The following is a 21,571-nucleotide window of genomic DNA, read 5'->3' on the forward strand; positions in this document are numbered from 1 at the left end:
TCAACTTTTAGTGATGGTGTATTTATATTCAGAGGCTCCTTTGTCCATCTTCCCCACCTAGATCTGCACCTTTCAAGTTGTAAGTAACCTCCTTATTCTTCCTACCAAAATGTATGACCTCACATTTATCTGTGGGGCTTCATTTGCCAATTATTTGCCAATTCTGCAAATTCATTAATGTCTTCCTATAATCTGTTGCAGTCCTCAGTATTGACTATCTCTATGATTTGGTCTTATTTGCGAATTTAGAAATTGTGTTTTTGAATCCAAAGTCCAAATTATTAATGTAAATTCAGAACACCAGCACTGATTCTTATGGAACACCGCTTCCCACCTTCTGCAACTCTGAATAACTACCCATTACTCCCACTCCATACTTTCGGTCTTGGAGTCAGCTGGTAATTCATTCTGTCACTTATAACATTCCCTGACCTTACTCATTAGCTATTAGGTGGCACCTTATTAAAGGCCTTTTGAAAATCCAGATAAATTACATTTACTGCATTAGTGTTGTCTACTCTCTCTGTTATCTCCTGACTAAATTCAATAATATTGGTAAAGCAAGGTTTTCCCTTCTGAAATCCATGCTGACTTTACATTATTACAGTTTTCATTTCCAGATGTGATTCCATTCTCCCCTTTAGTATGGAGACCATTATTCTTCCCACCACTGATGCTAAAATGACTGGTCTATAATTCCATAGGCAAATTTCTGACACCTTTTAAGTTAGAAATGACATCAGTCTTCTGGCACTATACTCTTTTTCTAACAAATTATTTGTGCGGTAATGCTACAACTATTTCTTCTCTAGACACTTTTAATCTACATGCATTTTTTTATTCATTCACGGGATGTGGGCTTCGTTGGCTGGGCCAGCATCCCTAATTATCCTTGAGAAGGTGATGGTGCCTTCTTAAACCACTGCAGTCCATGTGGTGTAGGTATACCCACAGTGCTCTTAGGGAGTTCCAGGATTTTGACCCAATGATAGTGAAGGCACAGCGAAATATTTCACATCGGGATGGTGAGTGACTTTGAGGGGAACTTCCAGGTGGTGGTGTTCCCATCTATCAGCTGCCCTTGTCCTTCTAGTTGGTACTGGTCTTGTGTTTGGAAGGTGCTGTCTAAGGAGCCTTGGTGAATTCCTGCAATGCAGCTTGTGGATGGTACACACTGCTGCTACTGTGCGTTGGTGGTGGAGGGAGTGAATGTTTGTCGATGTGGTGCCAATCAAGCGGGCTGCTTTGTCCTGGATGGTGTCAAGCTTCCTGAGTGTTGTGGGAACTGCACTCATCCAGGCAAGTGAAGAGTATTCCATCATACTCCTGATTTGTGGACAGGCTTTTGGGGAGTCAGGCGAGTTACTCATTGCATGATTCCTAGCCTCTGACCTGCTTTTGCAGCCACAGTATTTATATGGCTAGTCTAGTTCAGTTTCTGGTCAATGGTAATCCCCAAGACGTTGATAGTGGGAGATTCAGTGATGGTAGTGCCATTGAACATTAAGGGGAAATGGTTGGATTCTCTCTTGTTGGACATGGTCATTGCCTGACACTTATGTGGTGTGAATGTTACTTGCCACTTGTCAGCCCAAGCCTAGATATTATCCAGGTTTTGCTACATTTGGACATGGACTGCTTCAGTATCTGAGGAGTCGCAAATGGTGCTGAACATTGTGCAATCATCAGCGAACATCCCCACTTCTGACCTTATGATGTAAAGAAGGTCATTGATGAAGCAGCAGAAGTTGGTTGGGCCTAGGACACTACCCTGAGGAACTCCTGTAGTGATATCCTGGAGCTGAGATGACTGACCTCGAACAACCACAACCCCTTCCAGCCAGCAGAGAGTTTTCTCAGATTCCCATTGACTCCAGTTTTGCTAGGGCTCCTTGATGTCACACTCGGTCAAATGCAGCCTTGATGTCAATGGCAGTCACTCTCACCTCACCTTCGGGAGTTCTGCTCTTTTGTCCATGTTTAAACCAAGTTTAACTGTAATGAGGTAAGGAGCTGAGTGGCCCTGGCGGAACCCAAACTGGGCATCAGTGAGAGGTTATTGCTAAGCAAGTGCTGCTTGATAGCACTGTTGATGACCCGTTCCATTATGTTACTGATGATCGAGAGTAGACTGATGGGGCTGTAATTGGCCAAGTTGGATTTGTCTTGCTTTGTATGTAGAGGACACAGTTGGGCAATTTTCCACATAGCCGGGTAGATGCCAGTGTTGTAGCTGTACTGGAACAGCTTGGCTAGGGGCATGGCAAGTTCTGGAGCACAAGTCTTCTGTACCATTGCCGGAATATTGTCAGGGCCCACAGCCTTCAGCTGTTTCTTGATATCATGTGGAGTGAACTGAATTGGCTGAAGACTGGCATTTGTGATCCTAGGGACCTCCGGAGGAGGAGGCCGAAATGGATCATCCGCTCGGCTGGCTGATGATTGTAGCAAATGCTTCAGCCTCATCTTTTGCACTGATGTGCTGGGCTCCCCAATCAGTGAGGATGAGAATATTTGTGGAGCCTCCTCCTCCAGTGAATTGTTTAATTGTCCACCACCATTCACGACTGGATGTGGTAGGACTGCAGAGCTTAGATCTGATCCGTCAGTTGTGGGATCACTTAGCTTTGGCTATCACTTGCTGCTTATGATGGTTGCCACACAAGCAGTCCTGTGTTATAGCTTCACCAGGTTGACACCTAATTTTTAGGTATGCCTGATGCTCCTCCTGGCATGCCCCCCTGCACACTTCACTGAACCAGGGTTGATCCCCTGGCTTGACGGTAATCGTAGAGTGGGGGGTATGCCAGGCCATGAGGTTACAGATTGTGTTCGAGTAAAATTCTGTTGCTACTAATGGCTCACTGCGCCTCATGGATGCCCAGTCTTGAGTTGATAGATCTGTTCGAAATCTATCCCATATAGCACGGCGGTAGTGCCACACAACACGATGGAGGGTAACCTCAATGTGAAGGCGGGACTTTGTCTCCACAATGACTGTGCGGCAGTCACTCCTACTGATACCGTCATGGATGGATGCATCTGCAGCAGGCAGGTTGGTGACGATGAGGTCAAGTATGCTTTTCGCTCTTGTGGTTCTCTCACCACCTGCTGCAGAACCAGTCTAACAGCTATGTCCTTTATGAGTCGGCCAGCTCGGTCAGTAGTGGTGCTACCGAACCACTCGGTGATGGGCATTGAAATCCCTCACCCAGAGTACATTCTGCGCCCTTGCCACCCTCAGTGTTTCCTCCAAGTGGTGCTGAACACTGGAGGAGCACCGATTCATCAGCTGAGGGAGAGCAGTACGTAGTAATCAACAGGAGGTTTCTTTGCCCACGTTTGACCTGATGCAATAAGACTTCAAGAGGTCTGGAGTCAATATTGAGGACTCCCAGTGCAACTCCCTCCCGCCTGTGTACCACTGTGCCGTCACCTCTGCTGGGTCTGTCCTGCCGATGGGACAAAACATAACCAGGGATGGTGATGATGGTGTCTGGGCCATGCAATGAATCCAGATCAAGGGGCTTTATCCTCTATGAGTTCAATTAGTTTATTCAGTACATCCCTTTTTGTTTTAAATCCATTTAACTCATCACCCATCTCATTTTTCTATGCTGTGTCTACCTGTTCTATCTCCCTGGTAAATACCAAACAAAAAAATATTTACAATTTCCAGCATTATTGTTACCTGAGGTATTGCACTATCTATCCTTTAATTGTCCTATTCCCATCACAGCCTCTCTTTTTTTTTTAAAATGACATGCCTAAAATATTTCACTATTTTGTTCTATTTCCTTGATAATTTAATTTTATTGTTCCTCTTTGTTGTCCCGATTTTTTTTTGACATCACTTCTAATCTCCTTATATTCTCCCTTATCATGTATTCCTCTGTTGCCCTATGTACTTAATGTATGCCTCTTTCCTGACCCTCCATTTCTCTCTTATGTCTTTATTCATCCATGGGTGCTCACTAGTGTTTAACTTGTTCTTTCTTTTCAGCAGAATATATTTTTCTTGTGTTCTGTTGAACATAGTTTTAAATGATTCTCATTGCTGCTCTACGTTGCTGTTTGCCAATATTGTAGTTCATTTTAATTCCCCAAGTTGTATTCTCAGACCCTAAAATCAGCTTTTCTCCAATCTATTATTATGGACAAGGATGAGAGAACACTGAAGCCCCTGTTCCCTTCCCTTACTGTCCATAACCAGTGAGTTTTTGAAAAGGAGGAGGTGTGTGGTTTTTCTTCAATTCTTTCACAGGATGTGGGCACTGCTGGCTAGACCAGCATTTTTATTGCCTATCCCTAATTGCCCTCGAGAAGGTGGTGGTGAGCTGCCTTCTTGAACCACTGCAATCCATGTGGTGTAGGTACACCAACAGTGGTGTTTGGGAGAGAGTTCCAGCACTTTGACCCAACAACAGTGAAGGAACGGCAATATGGTTTCAAGTCAGGATGGAGTGTGGCTTGGAGAGGAACTTGCTGGTGGTGGTGTTCCCATGAGTCTGTTGCCCTTGTCCTTCTAGGTGGTAGAGGTCATGGGATTGGAAGGTGCTGTCGAAGGAGCCTTGGTGAGCTGCTGCAATGCATCTTGTAGATGCCACACACTGCTGCCACTATGGTGGTGGAGGGAGTGGATGTTGGAGGTGCCAATCAAGTGGGGTGCTTTGTCCTGGATGGTGTTGAGCTTGAGTGTTGCTGGAGCTGCATCCATTCAGGCAACTGGAGAGTATTCCATCACAATCCTGACTTGTAGTTGGTGGACAAGTTTTGGGGGGTCAGGGGGCGAATTACTCTCCATAGAATTCCCAGCTTCTGGCCTGCTCTTGTCGCCAGAGTATTTATATGTCTGGTCAAGTGGAATCTCATAAAAACCTTTAAAATTCTAACAGGACTAGACAGGGTAGATGCAGGAAGGATGTTCCCGATGGTAGGGGAGTCCAAAACCAGGGGTCACAGTCTGACGATACGGGGTAGACCATTTAGGACTGAGATGAGGAGAAATTTCTTCACCCAGAGAGTGGTGAGCCTGTGGAATTCACTACCATTGAAAGTAGTTGAGGCCAAAACACTGTATGATTTCAAAAAGGCGTTAGATATAGCTTTTGGGGCGAAAGGGATCAGAGGATATGGGGAGAAAGCGGGAGCAAGTTATTAAGTTGGATGATCAGCCATGATCATAATAAATGGTGGAACAGGCTCAAAGGGCCGAATGGCCTACTCCTGTTCCTATTTTCTATGTTTTTTTATTCTATGTCCAGTTCAGTTTCTGGTCAATGGTAACCTCCAGGACGTTGAGTGGAGCCAGATAGATAAAAGCGTGCAAAGAGGGGCAAGATTGAGAGCAGAGTTGGAGAGTTAAAAGAGCACAAGAAGGGGTGAGGCTGAGAGCAGAGTCAGGAGTTAGAACAGTGTGAGAAAGGCCAAGATAGAGTGAAGCTAGAGAATTAAAAGAGCGCGAGAAGAAGCGTGACTGAGAATGGAATCGGGAGTTAAAAGAGCTCAAGAAGGGGTGAGACTGAGTGGAGTCGGAGAGTTAAAAAAGCGTGAGATGGGGCAAGACTGAGATAAACACAGTAAATTGTAGTTATACATAGAAATTATTCTAAATTAAGACAATAATTAAAATAAATGAGTAAATACTGCAATAAATGCTTTATACAAAGTATAAGGTATGTCAGTGCAGGTTGGCCATGTGGAATGTGCATCTTGCAGGATGTGGGAAGTCGTGCAGGCACAAAGTGCCCTCAATGACTACATCTGCAGGAAGCGTCACCAGCTGCAGGAAGTTGAGCTCTCAGTTGCAAGGCTTGAGCGGCAGCTGGAGTCACTGCGGTACATCCACAAGCCTGAGGATTATATGAATAGCACGTTTAGAAAGGTGGTCACACTGCATCTAAGAAGTACATAGGCAGAGAGAGAATGGCCAGAGTATCTAAAAGAACCAGACAGGCAGTGCAAGAATCCCCTGAGGCTTTCTCGCTCTCTAACCACTTTTCCATTTTGGGTACTGGTGAGCGAGATGGCTCCTCAAAGGCCTGTAGCAAGAGCCAAGTCCGTGGCACCGCAGGTGGCTCAGCTGCACAGGAGGGGTGGAGGCAGGTGGAAGTGCTTTACTAGGAGGGGATTCCATAGTTCGGGGAACAGACGTTTCAGCAGCTGTAGATGTGACTCCAGGATGACATGTTGGCTCCCTGGTGCCAGGGTCAGGATGTCACAAGAGGGTCTGCAGGGCATTCTTTTGGGGGAGGGTGAACAGCCAGAGGTCGTGGTCCACATTGGGACCAATGACATAGGTAGGAAAAGGGATGAGATGCTGAAAGCAGATTTTAGGGAGTTAGGAAAGGAAATAAAAAGCAGTAATATCAGGATTACTCCCAGTGCCGCATGCTAGTGAGCATAAGAATAGAAAGATTGAGCAAATCAACACTTGGCTGGAGAAATGGAGTAGGAAGGAGGGCTTTAGATTTCTGAGGCAATGGGATCAGTTCTGGGGCAGGTGAGATCTGTACAAGAAGAATGGGCTACACCTTCTCAGGGCTGAGTCTAGTGACCTTGCAGGGAGGTTAGCTGGTGCTGTTGGAGAGGATTTAAACTAGATTGGCAGGGGGATAGTTACCTGGGGGGAAATTCAGAGTGCAAAGGAGAAAAACTGGCAGTGAGAATAGTGGAGCGTCAACTGATAATGAGGATGTAGCAGAGAGTCACATCAAGGTAGACAGAATACTTGGAAAGTTTGATAGAATTAGAGTATTAAGTCATTAGATGGGGTCAGAATAAGCAGAAAAGTAAAAAAAGCCTAAATCAGGGCTAATATGCATGTATGTGAATGCACGAAGTGTGATTAATGAAATTGATGAACTGCAGGCACAGGTTGACAAATGGACTTATGATATTATTGCTGTAACAGAGACCTGGTTCAAAGAAGGGGAGGACTGGGCATTAAATATTCCTGGATACAAGGTGTTTAGGAGAGACAGGAAAGGAAGGAAGGTGGGGGGGCTGGTGGGGAGTGGCAATATTGGTTAAAGATGTCATTACAGTACTGAAAAGAGAGGATATTCCAGAGGGGTCAAGGACAGAATCTCTCTGGCTAGAGGTAAGGAATGGGAAAGGTGTAATTACATTGATTGGTGTAATATATAGACCACCAACTAGTGGAAGGGATGTGGAGAAACAAATTTGCAAAGAAATTACGGAGAGGTTTAAGAGTTAGAGAGTAATCATAATGGAGGACTTCAATTATCCAAATATAGACTGGGATAGGAATAGTGCAAGAGGGGTGAGAGTTCCTGGAATGTGTTCAAGATAATTTTCTACAGCAGTGTGTTTCCAGCCCAACAAGAGGGCATGCACTTTTGGAGCTGGTTCTGGGAAAGGACTTGACCCATGTGGATCAAATATCAGTAAGAGACCTATAGAGGACAGTAAACATAAGGTTTAGGTTAATCATGGTAAAGGACAGAGAACAATGTAGAGCAGGGATAATTAATTGGGAGAAAGCCAACTTCAATGGGATGAGAATGCATCTGAGTCAATTAAGTTGGAATCAAATGTTGGCAGAAAAGATAGTGGCTGAACAATGGGCCACCTTCAGAGAAAAAGTATTACAGGCAATGTCAAGGTATATTCCAGAATGCCCTGAACGACGAGAGAGATAGGGGTAAAGATGAAAAGGAAGAAGTGCGCGTATGACATATGTCAGGTAGAAAATACAATGGACAATCAGGCTGAATAGAGAAGGACCAGAGGGGAAGTGAAGAAACTAAGAAAAGCAAGGAGAGGGCATGAAAAGAGGATGGCAGTGAACATTAAAGGGAATCCAATGTCTTCTATAAGCATGTAAATAATAAAAGGGTGGTAAAAGAAATAGTGGGCCTGATTAGGGAGAAAAAACGGGACTTGCACGTGGAGACTGGAGAAATAGCAGAGATGTTGAACGAGTACTTTGCATCTGTCTTTACAAAGGAAGAACTTGCTACCCAGGCTGAGGTGAGAGAGCAGATAACTGGTACAACAGAATAACTTACAATTGAGTGGAAGGTGGTTTGGAAAGGCTATCTTTACTTAATATAGATAAGGTACCAGGACAGGATGAGATGCATCCAAAGGTAGAGGGAAGTGAGAGTGGAAATTGCAGAGGCAGTAGTGATAATCTTCCAGTCTTCCTTAGACGCAGAGGAGGTGCCAGAGGACTGGAGAATTGCGAATGTTACACTCTTGTTCAAAAAGGGGTGCAAGGATAAAGCTGACAACTACAGGCCAGTCAGTTTGACCTCAGTGGTAGGGAAACTTTTGGAAACTATAGTACGGGATAAAATCAATAATCACTTAGACAAATGCAGGATAATTAAGGAAAGCCAGCATGGATTCATCAAGGGAAAATCATGTTTAACTAACTTGCTGGAGTTTTTTGAAGAGTTAACAGAGAAGGTTGATAAAAGAAACGCTGTTGTTGTGGTGTATATGGTGTTTCAAAAGTAACTTGATGCAGTGCCACACAACAGACATTTTGTGAGCAAAATTCTAGGTCATGGAATAAAAGGGAAAGTAGGCACTTGGATAAGAAATTGGCTGAGTGACAGGAAACAGAATAGTGATAAACGGTTGTTTTTCGGATTGAAGAAAGGTTTGTAGTAGAGTTCCTCAGGGGTCAGTGTTGGAACTCTTGCTCTTCCTGATATATATTAATTACCTAAACTGTAGTGTGCAGGGCATGATTTCAAAATTTGCAGATGATACAAAGATTGGAAGCGTTGTCAACTGTGATGGGGATAATCTTGAACTTCAAAAGGACATAGACATGTTGGTGGATTGGGCAGACAAGTGGCAGATGAAGTTCAATGCAGGGGAGTGTGAGGTGATTCGTTTTGGCAGGAAAGATGTGGTGAGACAGTATAAAACAAAGAGAGAGCCTCTAAAGCAGGTGCAGGAACAGAGGAATCTTGGTGTATCTGTACCTAGGTCAATGAAGGTGGCAGGGCATGTTGAAAGAGCCATAAATAAAACATATAGTATCTTAGGCTTTATTAATGGGGCATTGAGTACAAGAGTAAGGAGTCATGTTGAATTTTATAAGGCACTAGTCAGGCCTCATCTGGAGTACTGCATCTAGTTCTGGACGTGAAGGCATTGGAGAGGGTACAGAGGAAAATCATAAGTATGATTGGGATAAATTGGGGGAGGTTGGGACTGTTTCCCTTGGAGAAAAGAAAGCCGAGAGGAGACTTGACAGAGATATTCAAGATCCTGAGGGTATGGCCTCCTTCTGCACTATAAAAATACTGTCATAATGGGGGATTCAGCGATGGTAATGCCATTGAATGTCAAGAGGAGATGGCTGGATTCTCTCTTGTTGGAGCTAATCATTGCATGGAACTTGTGTGGCGTTCATGTTACGTACCACTTATCGGCCTGAGACTGAATGTTGTCCAGGTCTTGCTGCATTTGGGCACGACCTGCTTCAGTTTCTTAATCCCTGTGCGGGTGCGCAATTTGAATAACCAGCAGCAATCATTTTGTGTGTTTTGAAGATTATCTATTCTCGTATGCACCCCAAAAAGCTAACGCTACATCACCCACACACACTCAAGGAAAATACAGTTAGAGAATAGTGCACTTTTACAAGTTATAAACAAAATAATAGCCTGTAACCCACGTGATAAGCTCAGAGAGCACACAATGCAGCCTGGTGGAGAAGAGTTTTTCACTCAAATAGTTAGGTGAATAGCTGAAGTCAAATAACAGGATTGTTGCAGGATTTTCTCGAAGAGATGGGCTTTCTTCAGGTCTTGAAGTTAGTTACTTGCAGTCTTGTTACCAGGTGATTGGTTTTCTGTATTGATGGACTTGAAAAAGCACAGGCTTGGAGACTTTACAATATTACTATCTCCAGTTCTTAAGGAATAGGTATTCCTGCCCTTTCTGCTGATGTTGTTTCTGCAATTGCTGTCTTATTGTGTCTTAGCAGGTAGCCTTTAAAGATGAAATAAGGAGACCAACATGGCTGCCTTACCATGTGGTTTCTCTCAGTCCCCTTTTCCAAACATGGTGTTGGGCTTCAGTTAATTAGCCACAACTTGGATTACTGTTTGCAGATATTCACTGTCTTGGTTTCAGAAAAACCTACTCAAGTCAGAAATGCAGTTTGGATGGTCTCAGGATATAGGTATTGACACTTTTCATTCAGTCTTTTTGTCCTTTCGAGACAGTGTGGCAGTTTCTGAATCAATAAACCAAGGCAAGTGATGGGGAGAGGCCATTTTTTGCAGCATTTACACACAGTTCATAAAAGTTATGAATGAGATATGCCTTTACTGGGCAGGACATGATGAACTTGTTTTTTGCCATACTTAGTTCCTTCTCTATCATCGTCACAAAATGATCACTATTGCCTAGATGCTCCCCCCTTACGTGCTCTGGTTCATTTCCCTTTACTAGATCGAATAGCAAACTTCCCTTCTTGGGCTTTTTACATATTGCAGGCTTGCCCAACCTTTTTGTGGGGGGCTGGGGGGTGGCGCAGCACATTTCAATTTTTTTCTCACTCAAGGGGCCAATGAGCAAATTTCGGAAAGATACGCTTTCACACAACATTAAACAAGAATTTCAAAATAAAGACTAATGTATGAAACTAATCAACTTGCTCAGGAAAAAAAAAATGCAAAAACAATAAATTAATTATTTTTTTAAAGGAAAAAATAAGGTGACGATTCAAGTGTGAAAGGGTGTGTGCGTGCATGTTTCTGGCTCACTCACAATTTCAGGGTGCTAACTCACTCACCCACTATGAGGGCAGGTGAGAGTGCGTGCTGGTGTGTGGGGTTGTGGGTGAATGAGAATCCTGAGATTGGGAGCAAGCCAGAGACACATAAAAACCCTTACACACCCTCACTCTCCCCCCACCCTCACATCTGCACACACACTTACCCTCCCCTCTCTCACACCCTCCTGCACACACCCTCGTCCCTCCTGCGCACACTCGCACACACTCGCACACACTCTCTTCCATGTCTCTCACACTCTCTCCCCTCCCCTACTCTCTCACACACACTACCCCTTTCTACTGAGATAAAACAGCGCGAGCTCAGGGGAGATAAAACAGCGCGAGCTCAGGGGAGATAAAACAGCGCGAGCTCAGGGGAGATAAAACAGCGCGAGCTCAGGGGAGATAAAACAGCGCGAGCTCAGGGGAGATAAAACAGCGCGAGCTCAGGGGAGATAAAACAGCGCGAGCTCAGGGGAGATAAAACAGCGCGAGCTCAGGGGAGATAAAACAGCGCGAGCTCAGGGGAGATAAAACAGCGCGAGCTCAGGGGAGATAAAACAGCGCGAGCTCAGGGGAGATAAAACAGCGCGAGCTCAGGGGAGATAAAACAGCGCGAGCTCAGGGGAGATAAAACAGCGCGAGCTCAGGGGAGATAAAACAGCGCGAGCTCAGGGGAGATAAAACAGCGCGAGCTCAGGGGAGATAAAACAGCGCGAGCTCAGGGGAGATAAAACAGCGCGAGCTCAGGGGAGATAAAACAGCGCGAGCTCAGGGGAGATAAAACAGCGCGAGCTCAGGGGAGATAAAACAGCGCGAGCTCAGGGGAGATAAAACAGCGCGAGCTCAGGGGAGATAAAACAGCGCGAGCTCAGGGGAGATAAAACAGCGCGAGCTCAGGGGAGATAAAACAGCGCGAGCTCAGGGGAGATAAAACAGCGCGAGCTCAGGGGAGATAAAACAGCGCGAGCTCAGGGGAGATAAAACAGCGTGAGCTCAGGGGAGATAAAACAGCCGAGTGAAGAGTCAATTGGGGATTAAAAGCAGCGCGAGTACAGAACGTAAATTTCTAAACAAGCACATGGAAAGTGAGAATTTATAGGTATAGGAGAGAGTGCTGATTTATGTGTAAGGGTGAAGAATTTCTACTAATCCCCAGCTTATAGTTAATAGTACAAGAGTAAGGTTAAAGTAAATAAAAGTTACTAAAGTTTAAGGAAAAAAGTGATTTAAAAGTTTAAGATTAAGCCTTGGCAAGACAGATCAGCCAAGTGGAATGCCCATCCTGTGGCATGTGAGGAGTTGTGGACATTTCTCATGACCCAAATGAGCCCTTGTGCATGAAGTTTCACTGGCTGTACAAGATTGAGCTTTGCGTTTCAGAATTTGAGCAGCTGTTCGAGTCACTGAGGTGCATTTGTGAGGCACAGAACTATGTGGATAGCATGTTCTGAGAGGTGGTTACACTGCAATTTGGGGCAAGCAGGCAGATAGGAGGAATGGGTGACTGTCAGGCAATTCAAGAGAAACAAGCAAGTAGTTCAGGAGTCCCCAGAGGTCCTGCTCACTAACTGGTTTTCCATTCTGGATATCGGTGAGGCCAATGGATCCTTGGAGGAGTGCAGCAAGAGCCAGGCCCATGGCACCATGGATGGTCCAGGTGTGGGGGAGGGGAGGAAGAAGAGCAGAAGGACAGTACTGATAGGGGATTCTTTAGTTAGGAGAGCAAACAGGTGTGACTCCAGGATGGTTTGTTGCCTCCCTGGTGCAACAAAGGATGTCACAAAACGGCTGCAGGACATTCTTGTGGGGGAGGGCGAACAGCCAGGGGTGGTGGTCCAAACTGGTACTAACAACAGAGATAGGAAGAGGGTTGTGGTCCTGCAATCATAATTTAGGGAACTGGGTAGAAAATTAGCAAATAGGACCTCTAAAGTAATCATCTCCAGGTTACTCCCAGTGCCACGTGCAAGTGAGTACAGGAATATGAAGATAAGACAGATGAATGCATGGCTGGAAAGATGGTGCAAGAGGGAGGGCTTTAGCTTCCTGGCACACTGCTGGATGGGTTGCATCTGAACAGAGCTGGGACGGAGGTCCTTGCGGGTAGTTTTGCTAGTGATGTTCGGGAGAGTTTAAACTAACTCAGCAGGAGTGTGGGAATCAGGAGAGAATATTAGAAAGTAATACCAGGGTGCACGGAATGTTGGGAGAGGCAAATAGCACTAAAATAGAGAATAGTAAGTTAATAGATGGCGTCAGAGTAAGGGAGCAAGTAATGAAGTCTAAATCAAGGTTACACTGCATGTATGTGAATGCACAGAGTATTGTTAATAAAATTCAGGATTTACAGGCACAGATTGCCTTGTGGGATTATGATGTTGTGGCAATAAAGGGAGACTTGGCTTAAGGAAGGGCAGGTCTGGGTGTTAAATATTCCTGGTTACAGAGCGTTCAGAAAAGATAGGAAAGGGAAAAAAGGAGGAGGGGTGGCGTTTTTGGTTAAGGAGAGTATTGCAGTACTGGAGAAAGAGGATGTGCCAGAGGATTCAAGGACAGAATCGATTTGGCTAGATCTAAAGAATAAGGGTGCAATTACATTGCTCGGTGTAATATATAGACCACCAGCTAGTGGGAAGGATATAGAGGAACAAATCTGCAAGAAAATTACAGAGAGGTGTAAACATCATAGAGTAGTAATAATGGGGGACTTTAATTACCCGTAAAAAGACTGGGATAGTGGTAGTGTAAGGGGCAGTGAGGGACAAGTGTTCCTAGATTGTATTCAGGAGAATTTCCAACAGCATTGTGTGCCCAGCCCAACAAGAAAGGAGGCACTGCTAGACCTGGTTCCTGGGAATGAGGTGGGCCAAGTAGATCAAGTGACAGTGGGGGAACATTTAGGGGACAGTGATCATTGTATCATAAGATTTAGGATGATAGTGGAAAATTATATTGGTCAATCCAGAGTAAGAATAATCAATTGGCAGAGAGTGGACTTCAATGGGGCAAAAATGGAGCTGGGCTGGATAGACTGGAACCAAAGGTTGGCAGGAAAAACAGTGGCTGAACAATGGGCTACCTTCAAAGAGGAGATGGTTTGGGAACAGTCAAGGTGTGTTCCCTCAAAAGGGCAGGGTAGGACAAACAAATCCAGAGCTCCCTGGATGACAAAGGTGATAGAAATTAAGTTAAAGAAGAAAAAGTTTGCCTCCGACAGGTGTCAGGTAGCAAACACAATTGAGAACCAAGCTGAATACAGAAGGTTCAGAAGGGATGTAAAAAACAAAATACAAGAAGCAAAGAGAGATTATGAAAAAAGACTGAGCTAACATAAAAGGAAATCCCAAAGTATTCTATAAACACATCAATAGTAAAAAGATGGTAAAAAGAGGAGTAGGGCCAATTAGAGACCAAAAAGGCGATTACATATAGAGGCAAGAGGCATGGCTGAGGTGTTAAATGAATACTTTGCATCTGTCTTCACCTATGAGGCAGATGCTGCCCATGCCATGGTGACAGAGGTGGAAACTCAGTCACTAGAAGGGTTTAAAATTGATAAGGAGGTGGTATTGGATAAGCTGTCAGTACTTAAAGTTGATAAGTCACTGGCACCAGGTGAGATGCATCCAAGCGTATCGAAGGAAGCAAGAGTGGAAATTGCAGAGGCACTGGCAATAAGCTTTCAATGTTCCCTAGATTCGGGAGAGGTGCCGGAGGACTGGAGAATTGCAAGCATAACGCCCCTGTTCAAAAAATGTTGTAAAGCTCTGCCCTGCAATTACAGTCCAGTCAGTTTAACTTTGGTGCTGGGGAAACTTCTAGAAACAATTATCAGGATAGAATTAATAGTCACATGGAAAAACGTAGATTGATTCGGAAGTCAGCATGGATTTGTTAAAGGAAAATCGTGTCTAACTAACTTGCTGGAGATTTTTGAAGAGGTAACAGAGATGGTTGATGAGGGCAAGGCCATTGATCTAGTGTATATGGACTTCCAAGAAGTGTTCGATACAGTGCCACACACAGACTTGAGGAAAGTTATAGGTCATGGAATAAAAGGGACAGTAGCAACATGGATTGAGAATTGGCCGACAGATAGGAAACAGGAGAGTAATGGTTAATGGGTATTTTTTGGGCTGGAAGAAGGTTGGTAGTGGAGTTCCCCAGGGGTTGGAACTGGGACCCTTGCTTTTCCTGATATATATATATAAATGATCTAGATCTTGGTGTGCATGGGATAATTTCAAAGTTTGCGGACAACACAAAACAAGGAAAATTGTAAACAGTGTGGAGAACAGTGTAGAACTTCAAAAGGACATTGACACATTGATGGAGTGGGCAGATAGGTGGCAGACGAAGTTCAATGTGGAGAAGTGTGAGGTGATGCACAAAGTGCATGGAGGGACAGTATATTAAAGGATACTATTCTTAAAATGTGTGCAGGAGCAGAGAGACCTGGGTGTATATGTACATAAGTCATTAATGGTGGCAGGACAGGTAGAGAGAGCTGTTTCTAAAGCATACAGTATTCTAAGCTTTGTTAATAGGGCATAGAGTACAAAAGCAGGGAGGTTTTGAATAACATATAAGACACTGGTTAGACCTCAGCTGGAGTATTGTGCACAGTTCTGGGTGTCACACTATAGGAAGGATGTGAATGCACTGGAGAGAGCGCAGAAAAGGATTAAAAGAATGGTTCCAGGGATGAGACACTTCAGTTATGAGGAAAGATTGGAGAAGTTGGGACTGTTTTCCTTGGCGAGGAGAAGGGTAAGAAGCAACTTGATAGAAGTTTTCAAAATCATGAGGGGTCTGGACAGGGTAGATAGGGAGAAACTGTTCCCGCTCATAAACGGATCAAGAACCAGAGGGCACAGTTTTAAAGTGTTTTTCAAAAGAAGCAAATGCAAGGTGAAAAAAAACTTTTTCACACAGCAAGTAATTAGGGTTTAGAATGTACTGCATGGAAGTGTGGTGGGGACAGGTTCAATTGAGGCATTCAACAGGGCATTGGATGATAATTTAACTAGAAACATCGTGCAGATTTAGGGGAAAAGATTAGAAATTGTCACTATGTAAAATACTCTAAGAGCCGTTGCAAGCACGATGGGCCGAATGGCTTTCTTCTGCACAGTAACAATTCTGTGACCCTGCCCCTTCTCTCTAACACCCGCCCCTCCTCCCTCACGCGCACTCTCGCACACCCTCCCCATCGCACACAGGCACGCGTGCACACCCTTCCCGTCACACACAGGCACGTGTGCACACCCTCCCCATCGCACACAGGCGCACAGTCCCACGCCTGCGTGCTCCCATCCTTCCCTCCCCTCTCAGGCGGCCACTCACACTCTCTCCTCTCAGGGGCCCACTCTCGCTCCCCCACATCCCTTCTCATGGGCCCGCTCTCAGTCCCCCACCTCTCCTTTGCTCCGAGACCCGCTTTCGCTCTCCACTCCTTGCTTCAAAACTTGCGCTCTTGCTCTCCCTCCAATGCCTGCTCTTGCTCTCCATCTCCCACTGTAACTTGCTCCAAGGCATTGTTTTTCTCTTCCCCTCGCTCCAAATCTCAGCAGCAGGGAGAAACAGCCTGTGGTAGGACGAGCAGTTTTACAGCATCTTTGAAATGTAAGTCAGCTGAATGTCCAATAAGTTTGGCGGGCTGTCTCCAGAGGGCTTGGGGGCTGCAATATGGCCCACAGGCTGCCAGTTGCGCAAGGCTGACATATTGGGTTAGAAAGGAGTCCTGTATACATTGTAGGAACTCCATTTTCTTAATCCCTTTACCTACCTCCTCTGTTGAATTAATATCAGGGTAGTTGAAATCCCCCATGATTATCATTCTATATTTTTTCACTCAATTCCCTAATTTGTCTCCTCCCTTCCAATATTAAGTGGTCTGTAGACTGCACCGATTAGTATGATTAATCCTTTATCTTTTATCCCTATCCATATGGTTTCCACTTTGTCTTGCCAATAGCTACATCCCCTTTTTCTACAGCCATTATGCTATCCTTAATAACTACAGCTATCCACCTCCCCTTTTCTCCCACCCTATCTTTTCTGCAATGTTTAATTCCCAGTCCTGACTTTTTTGTAGCCATGTTTCAGTAATCCTTACTACATCTGGCTCCTCCCAACACGAATGTCTCCAGCTCCCTGATTTTAAGGGCATTGCGTGCCATTCTCCTTACAGGCATCTTAACTCATTTTTAATAGGATTTCCTCTTTTTAGATTTACATTCGATAACTCTATTTATTGCCCTGTCATCAATGTTCTTCCTTACTTTATTCTTTCCTGTGCTGTCCTGCCCTTTTGCATTTAGACTACTTGTAGATCTCTGTCCCCATCTTAGTTTTAAAGTTGTTGTCACCACCCTTTTCATAAGGACAGGTATCCCATCCAGGTTCAGTTGAAGCCTGTCCCATTAGTACAGCTGCTTCCTGTCTCAGACCTGGCACCATTGTCCCACGAAAAGGAACCCCTCTTTCTCACACCCTTCTTTTCCTCCTGTCCTACTTGTAGCCACTCCTACCAGGAGATAGAAACATAGAAACTAGGAGCAGGAGTAGGCCATTTGGCCCTTGGAGCCTGCTCTGCCATTCAGTATGATCATGGCTGGTCCTCTATCTCAACGCCATATTCCCACTTTCTCTCCATACCCCTTGATGCCCCTAATATCCAAAAATTGATCAATTTCTTTCTTGAATATATTCACTGACCCGGCCTCCACAGCCTTCTATGGTAGAGAATTTCACAGGTTGACCGCTCTCTGAGGAAGAAATTTTTCCTCATCTCAGTCCTAAATGGCCTGCCCGTATCCTGAGACTGTGGCCCCTGGTTCTAGACTCCCCAACCAAGAGAAACACCCCCCCCGTATCTAGCTGTGTAGCCCTGTTAGAATTTTATATGTTTCAATCAGATCCCCTCTCATTCTTCTAAGCTCTAGTGAATACTGGCCCAGTCAAACCAATCTCTCCTCATACGACAATCCTCCCATCCCTGGTATCAGCCTAGTGAACCTCTGCTGTACTCCCTCTATGGCAAGTATATCCTTTCTTAGGTAGGAAAACCAAAACTGCATGCAATACTCCAGGTGTGGTCTCACCAAGGCCTTGTATAACTGCAGTAATACATCCCTACTTCTGAACTCAAATCTGTTGTCATGGTATGTCGATGACATTCCAAGACTAACTATGGGGCTTATACTGTGTGAGGTCCCAAACTCTTCACAGGTGACTTGTATTCCTAAGCATCATGACAGTGCCCTGGATGTGTCACAAAACTTGCCAGTCTCCACCTTCTGAGCCACTGCCCTCGTAACTTGTTAGGATCTTCTACCTCATCTGCAGTTCCCATTCTTCAAGGGATGATGTTTCCACACCATTTCAGCCGAAACTGATGAGCCCCTGACTTAGCTCTGCACAACTGCCAAGTGGAGATCCTCGGGTATGGCTGCTGGTGTGCACAACCAGCTACTTGGGAATCATAAGTGAGAGCTGGAGCGTTGTGAGACACTGGTTTCCCTAACCGCATCCCTTTTGACGTGGAAGGGGATCCAAGGTACTAGCCCCCCACAAACATCTCTCATATACCAACCCTTTAGCCATGTGTTAATTCTGCTCATCTGCCTGCTCCAATGCCAATTTGCATCTGGCTTTAGCAATAATCCTGATATTATTACCCTTGAGGCCCTGCCTTTTAATTACACCTGATACTCTTTCAGCCGGACCTCCTCTTTGTTCCTACCTACATCTTTTTTTCCCTATGAACCATGTCAACTGGATTTTCCCCCTCTTTTTCCAGGTTCCTCCCTAGCCACTGTCAGATATCCCCTACTGTGGTACCAAGTAAGTAATACACCCATTTGGATTCTTGTTCTTGGCTGGAGAGGATGTTATCTACATTCCCAATAATAGAGTCCCTTATTACTACCACATTTTTATTCTGCTCTTCTGCCTCCGCTGAACAGCTTTCTCCACCATGGCGGCTTGTTCTGAATTGTGGCTGTCCTTCTCGCAGTCTTTCTTCTTGTCCTCACAGATAGCGGGTACATCATACCTTCTGGACAGGACCAGTGTCTGCAGGACCTCCTTCTCAACCTCTCCTAAATCCCTGCTACCTGCCTCCCCATCAGTCACAATATCTTTTTCCTGAACTTGTGTGTTCTCATCTGGGGTGTGACCATATTCGAGATAAAAAATGTCAATTAACTTTCCCCCACCATTTATGGTAATTAGACAGATTATGCTACTGTAAAATGGTCTTAAACAATGCATCCTGCCTTTTTTTAAGAGGTATAGCTTTAATTCTGACAATTTCTTTTTTAAGTTATTCACAGTGGGTGTCACTGGCAAGGGCAACATTTATTTCTCATAGCTAATGGTTCAAGAAGATGATAATGGTGAGCCATCTTCTTGAACTGCTGTGCTCCATGTGGATTGATGCTTTAAATCACATTTGGACACATCTGCTTGCCAGGCTATTTCCGTTTAGGTTTCTTTCCCTAAAGGATAATGGTGAACCAGTTGGGTTTTTAAGACAATTTGGTAGTTACATGGTAGCCATTACTGATAGTAGCTTTAATTCCAGATTAATTATATAATTAATTTAAGTTCCATAACTGCTGTGGTGGGATTTTAACTCTCATTTCTGGTGTTGGTCCAGTTTTCTGGATTACTAATCTAGTAACATGACCATTATGCCACCACATCATCATGCTGACCCCAACTCCTTCAATATTGGTCACGGACACACACAGTAAAACTTTCTTCAACTCACGAATAGCTGCTCTCAGGTTTCTCGTGGAATGCTCGGCAGTTTGTTTCTGCAATCTAGTCACAATCAAGTTAAACACCTTGGACTGTTATCATACACCTGAGTACACTGATTGCTTCCAAGTTTCTCCACTGCACTATAGCTCTCACAAGGGCATGTAATGAATAATTTTCCAGTTTTTAACAACATAACACCATAGTCAGCCTATTGTTATGTATAGGTTTATTCTTCATGTGGGTGTGCAAAATCACAAGAAATTTTATGGTACTTGGGAAACTTTACTCTCCAATCAAAAAATGAATATAGTTTAAAGGAATGTATTCTGTGTCTCCAGGGTGTAGTGTGTTTTCTCAGGGTCAGAAAGAGGATGGAGCAATGACTTGAATTTATATAGTGCTTTATTACATATCTCAGTAATGTCTCAAAGCACTTTACACAATTGATTGCTTTGAAGTGCAGTGACTTATGTAGGCAAATGCAAGAACAAAACTCCACAAAGAGCAATGAGCTGAATGACGAGCTATTTATTTTTGATGGTGTTAGTTCAGGAAAAAATGTTGGCTTGAGATTGTGAGAACTCCCCTCTACTCTTTGAATAGTGCCATTGAATTGTTAACATAAGCTGAAACGTTCATTTAATGTAACCTCTGGCAGTACAGCACCTCCTCAGTACTGTACTGAGTGTCAAGAACACAAAATCATATTGCCTTAAAAGGGCTGTCAATGAAAGGATAGCCAACCTGCCCAACTTCTTGGATACTAAGATTTTTATGCTGAGTTTATATTTTTAACAATTTCATTTTGATGTATAAATCTTCAGGAGCAGCTTACTCCTGGTATTTTCATGTTGTTGCAATACCTAGCAGTTTTGATCTGCAGCCTACACAAAATCCCTGAAACCAACGCCAGTCATGACTTCACAGTGCCACAGCACAAAAAGCTGGCACAGGCATGATGGGCTGAGTGGCCTCCTTCTGTGTTGTATCACTCTATGAAATCAAGATTCCCGGACTTATTTTGGTGTTTGCCATCTCCCACTACCCCTCAGACAGGTAAACTTAAGAATTAAGTATAATTAAATGCTTTCTGCCATACTCTATTTACTGCAGCCACTGGGGGCTCCAATTTCTTCTCAAATTGAAGCACAACTATATATGCAGAGGTTCATATACCTAGATTAGCACAAGTGAGATGTCATTGAGTATTGAGCCTTCTCTTAATAAAACACAGACATCAATGCTATAGTCGAATAATTCAGCAACTCAAGAAGAGCATCAACATCAGTACTTACCTTATCACCCTTTCTAACAGTTCTGGTAGTTAATTTGCTGGTAGCTTTTCTGGCAACATCCCCTAGTTGACGCTGGATTCATACAAATAAAAAAAAGAGAAAAAAAGCATTAAAAACGCGCTTCAAAGAGGAAAGGTGAGGGTAAAAACAGGTTACAGATCCGAGGTTCAATTCTGGTCATATTTTAGAGGACAATGCTTTACTTTTAACAAAATGATGATTCATCCAATAATTATTCAACTTGAATACCATAGTCAGCATTTCTAAACACCAGAGTTCTGCATTTCACTGCAGACACAGTCTGTGTTGTGTTGAGTTAGCTAATCTTACTCAGGATTTCAATGGTGCTACAACTCACCAGTGATTTTTTTAACACAAGGGGAAAATGGGCTGAGACACCTGCAATCCTCTACTGGAAATGCACCTGTGAGCAGAGGATTAGGCTTAGCTATGATGTAGTTGAGTATCTTACCAATACTTAGTGATTACTTGGGTGACAGAAATTACATTTTTTTTATTTGTGAAAATTCTAGATCTAGAACAGACTCCAGTCTTGATATTACTTTTACCAAATCTAAGTCTTTGATGCATCATTTTATTTTTGCAAATTAAAAAAAATCTATATTGTAAAAATAAATCCATTTTTAAAAAAAATTGGAATAAACAAAAATTATATCTGAAGGAGAGAGAGAGAGAGAGAGTGAGTGTGTGCAGTGATCTGAATATCATTGAA

At 43.9% G+C, this 21,571-nt stretch overlaps 1 protein-coding gene across 3 annotated transcripts in view; it reads right to left on the reverse strand.

The window, feature by feature from the left end:
• The window catches only part of rnf130 (ring finger protein 130), a 171,380-nt gene that overhangs the window by 70,228 nt on the left and 79,581 nt on the right, over nucleotides 1–21,571 (reverse strand). For all 3 annotated transcript variants that reach the window (XM_041193888.1, XM_041193887.1, XM_041193886.1), the window contains exon 3: nucleotides 20,839–20,910. In XM_041193888.1, coding sequence (XP_041049822.1) covers nucleotides 20,839–20,910 — 72 coding nt within the window. The remainder of the gene's footprint in view (nucleotides 1–20,838; nucleotides 20,911–21,571) is intronic.

Source organism: Carcharodon carcharias, chromosome 8 (genome assembly GCF_017639515.1).
Source record: "Carcharodon carcharias isolate sCarCar2 chromosome 8, sCarCar2.pri, whole genome shotgun sequence".
NCBI classification, from domain to species: domain Eukaryota; kingdom Metazoa; phylum Chordata; class Chondrichthyes; order Lamniformes; family Lamnidae; genus Carcharodon; species Carcharodon carcharias.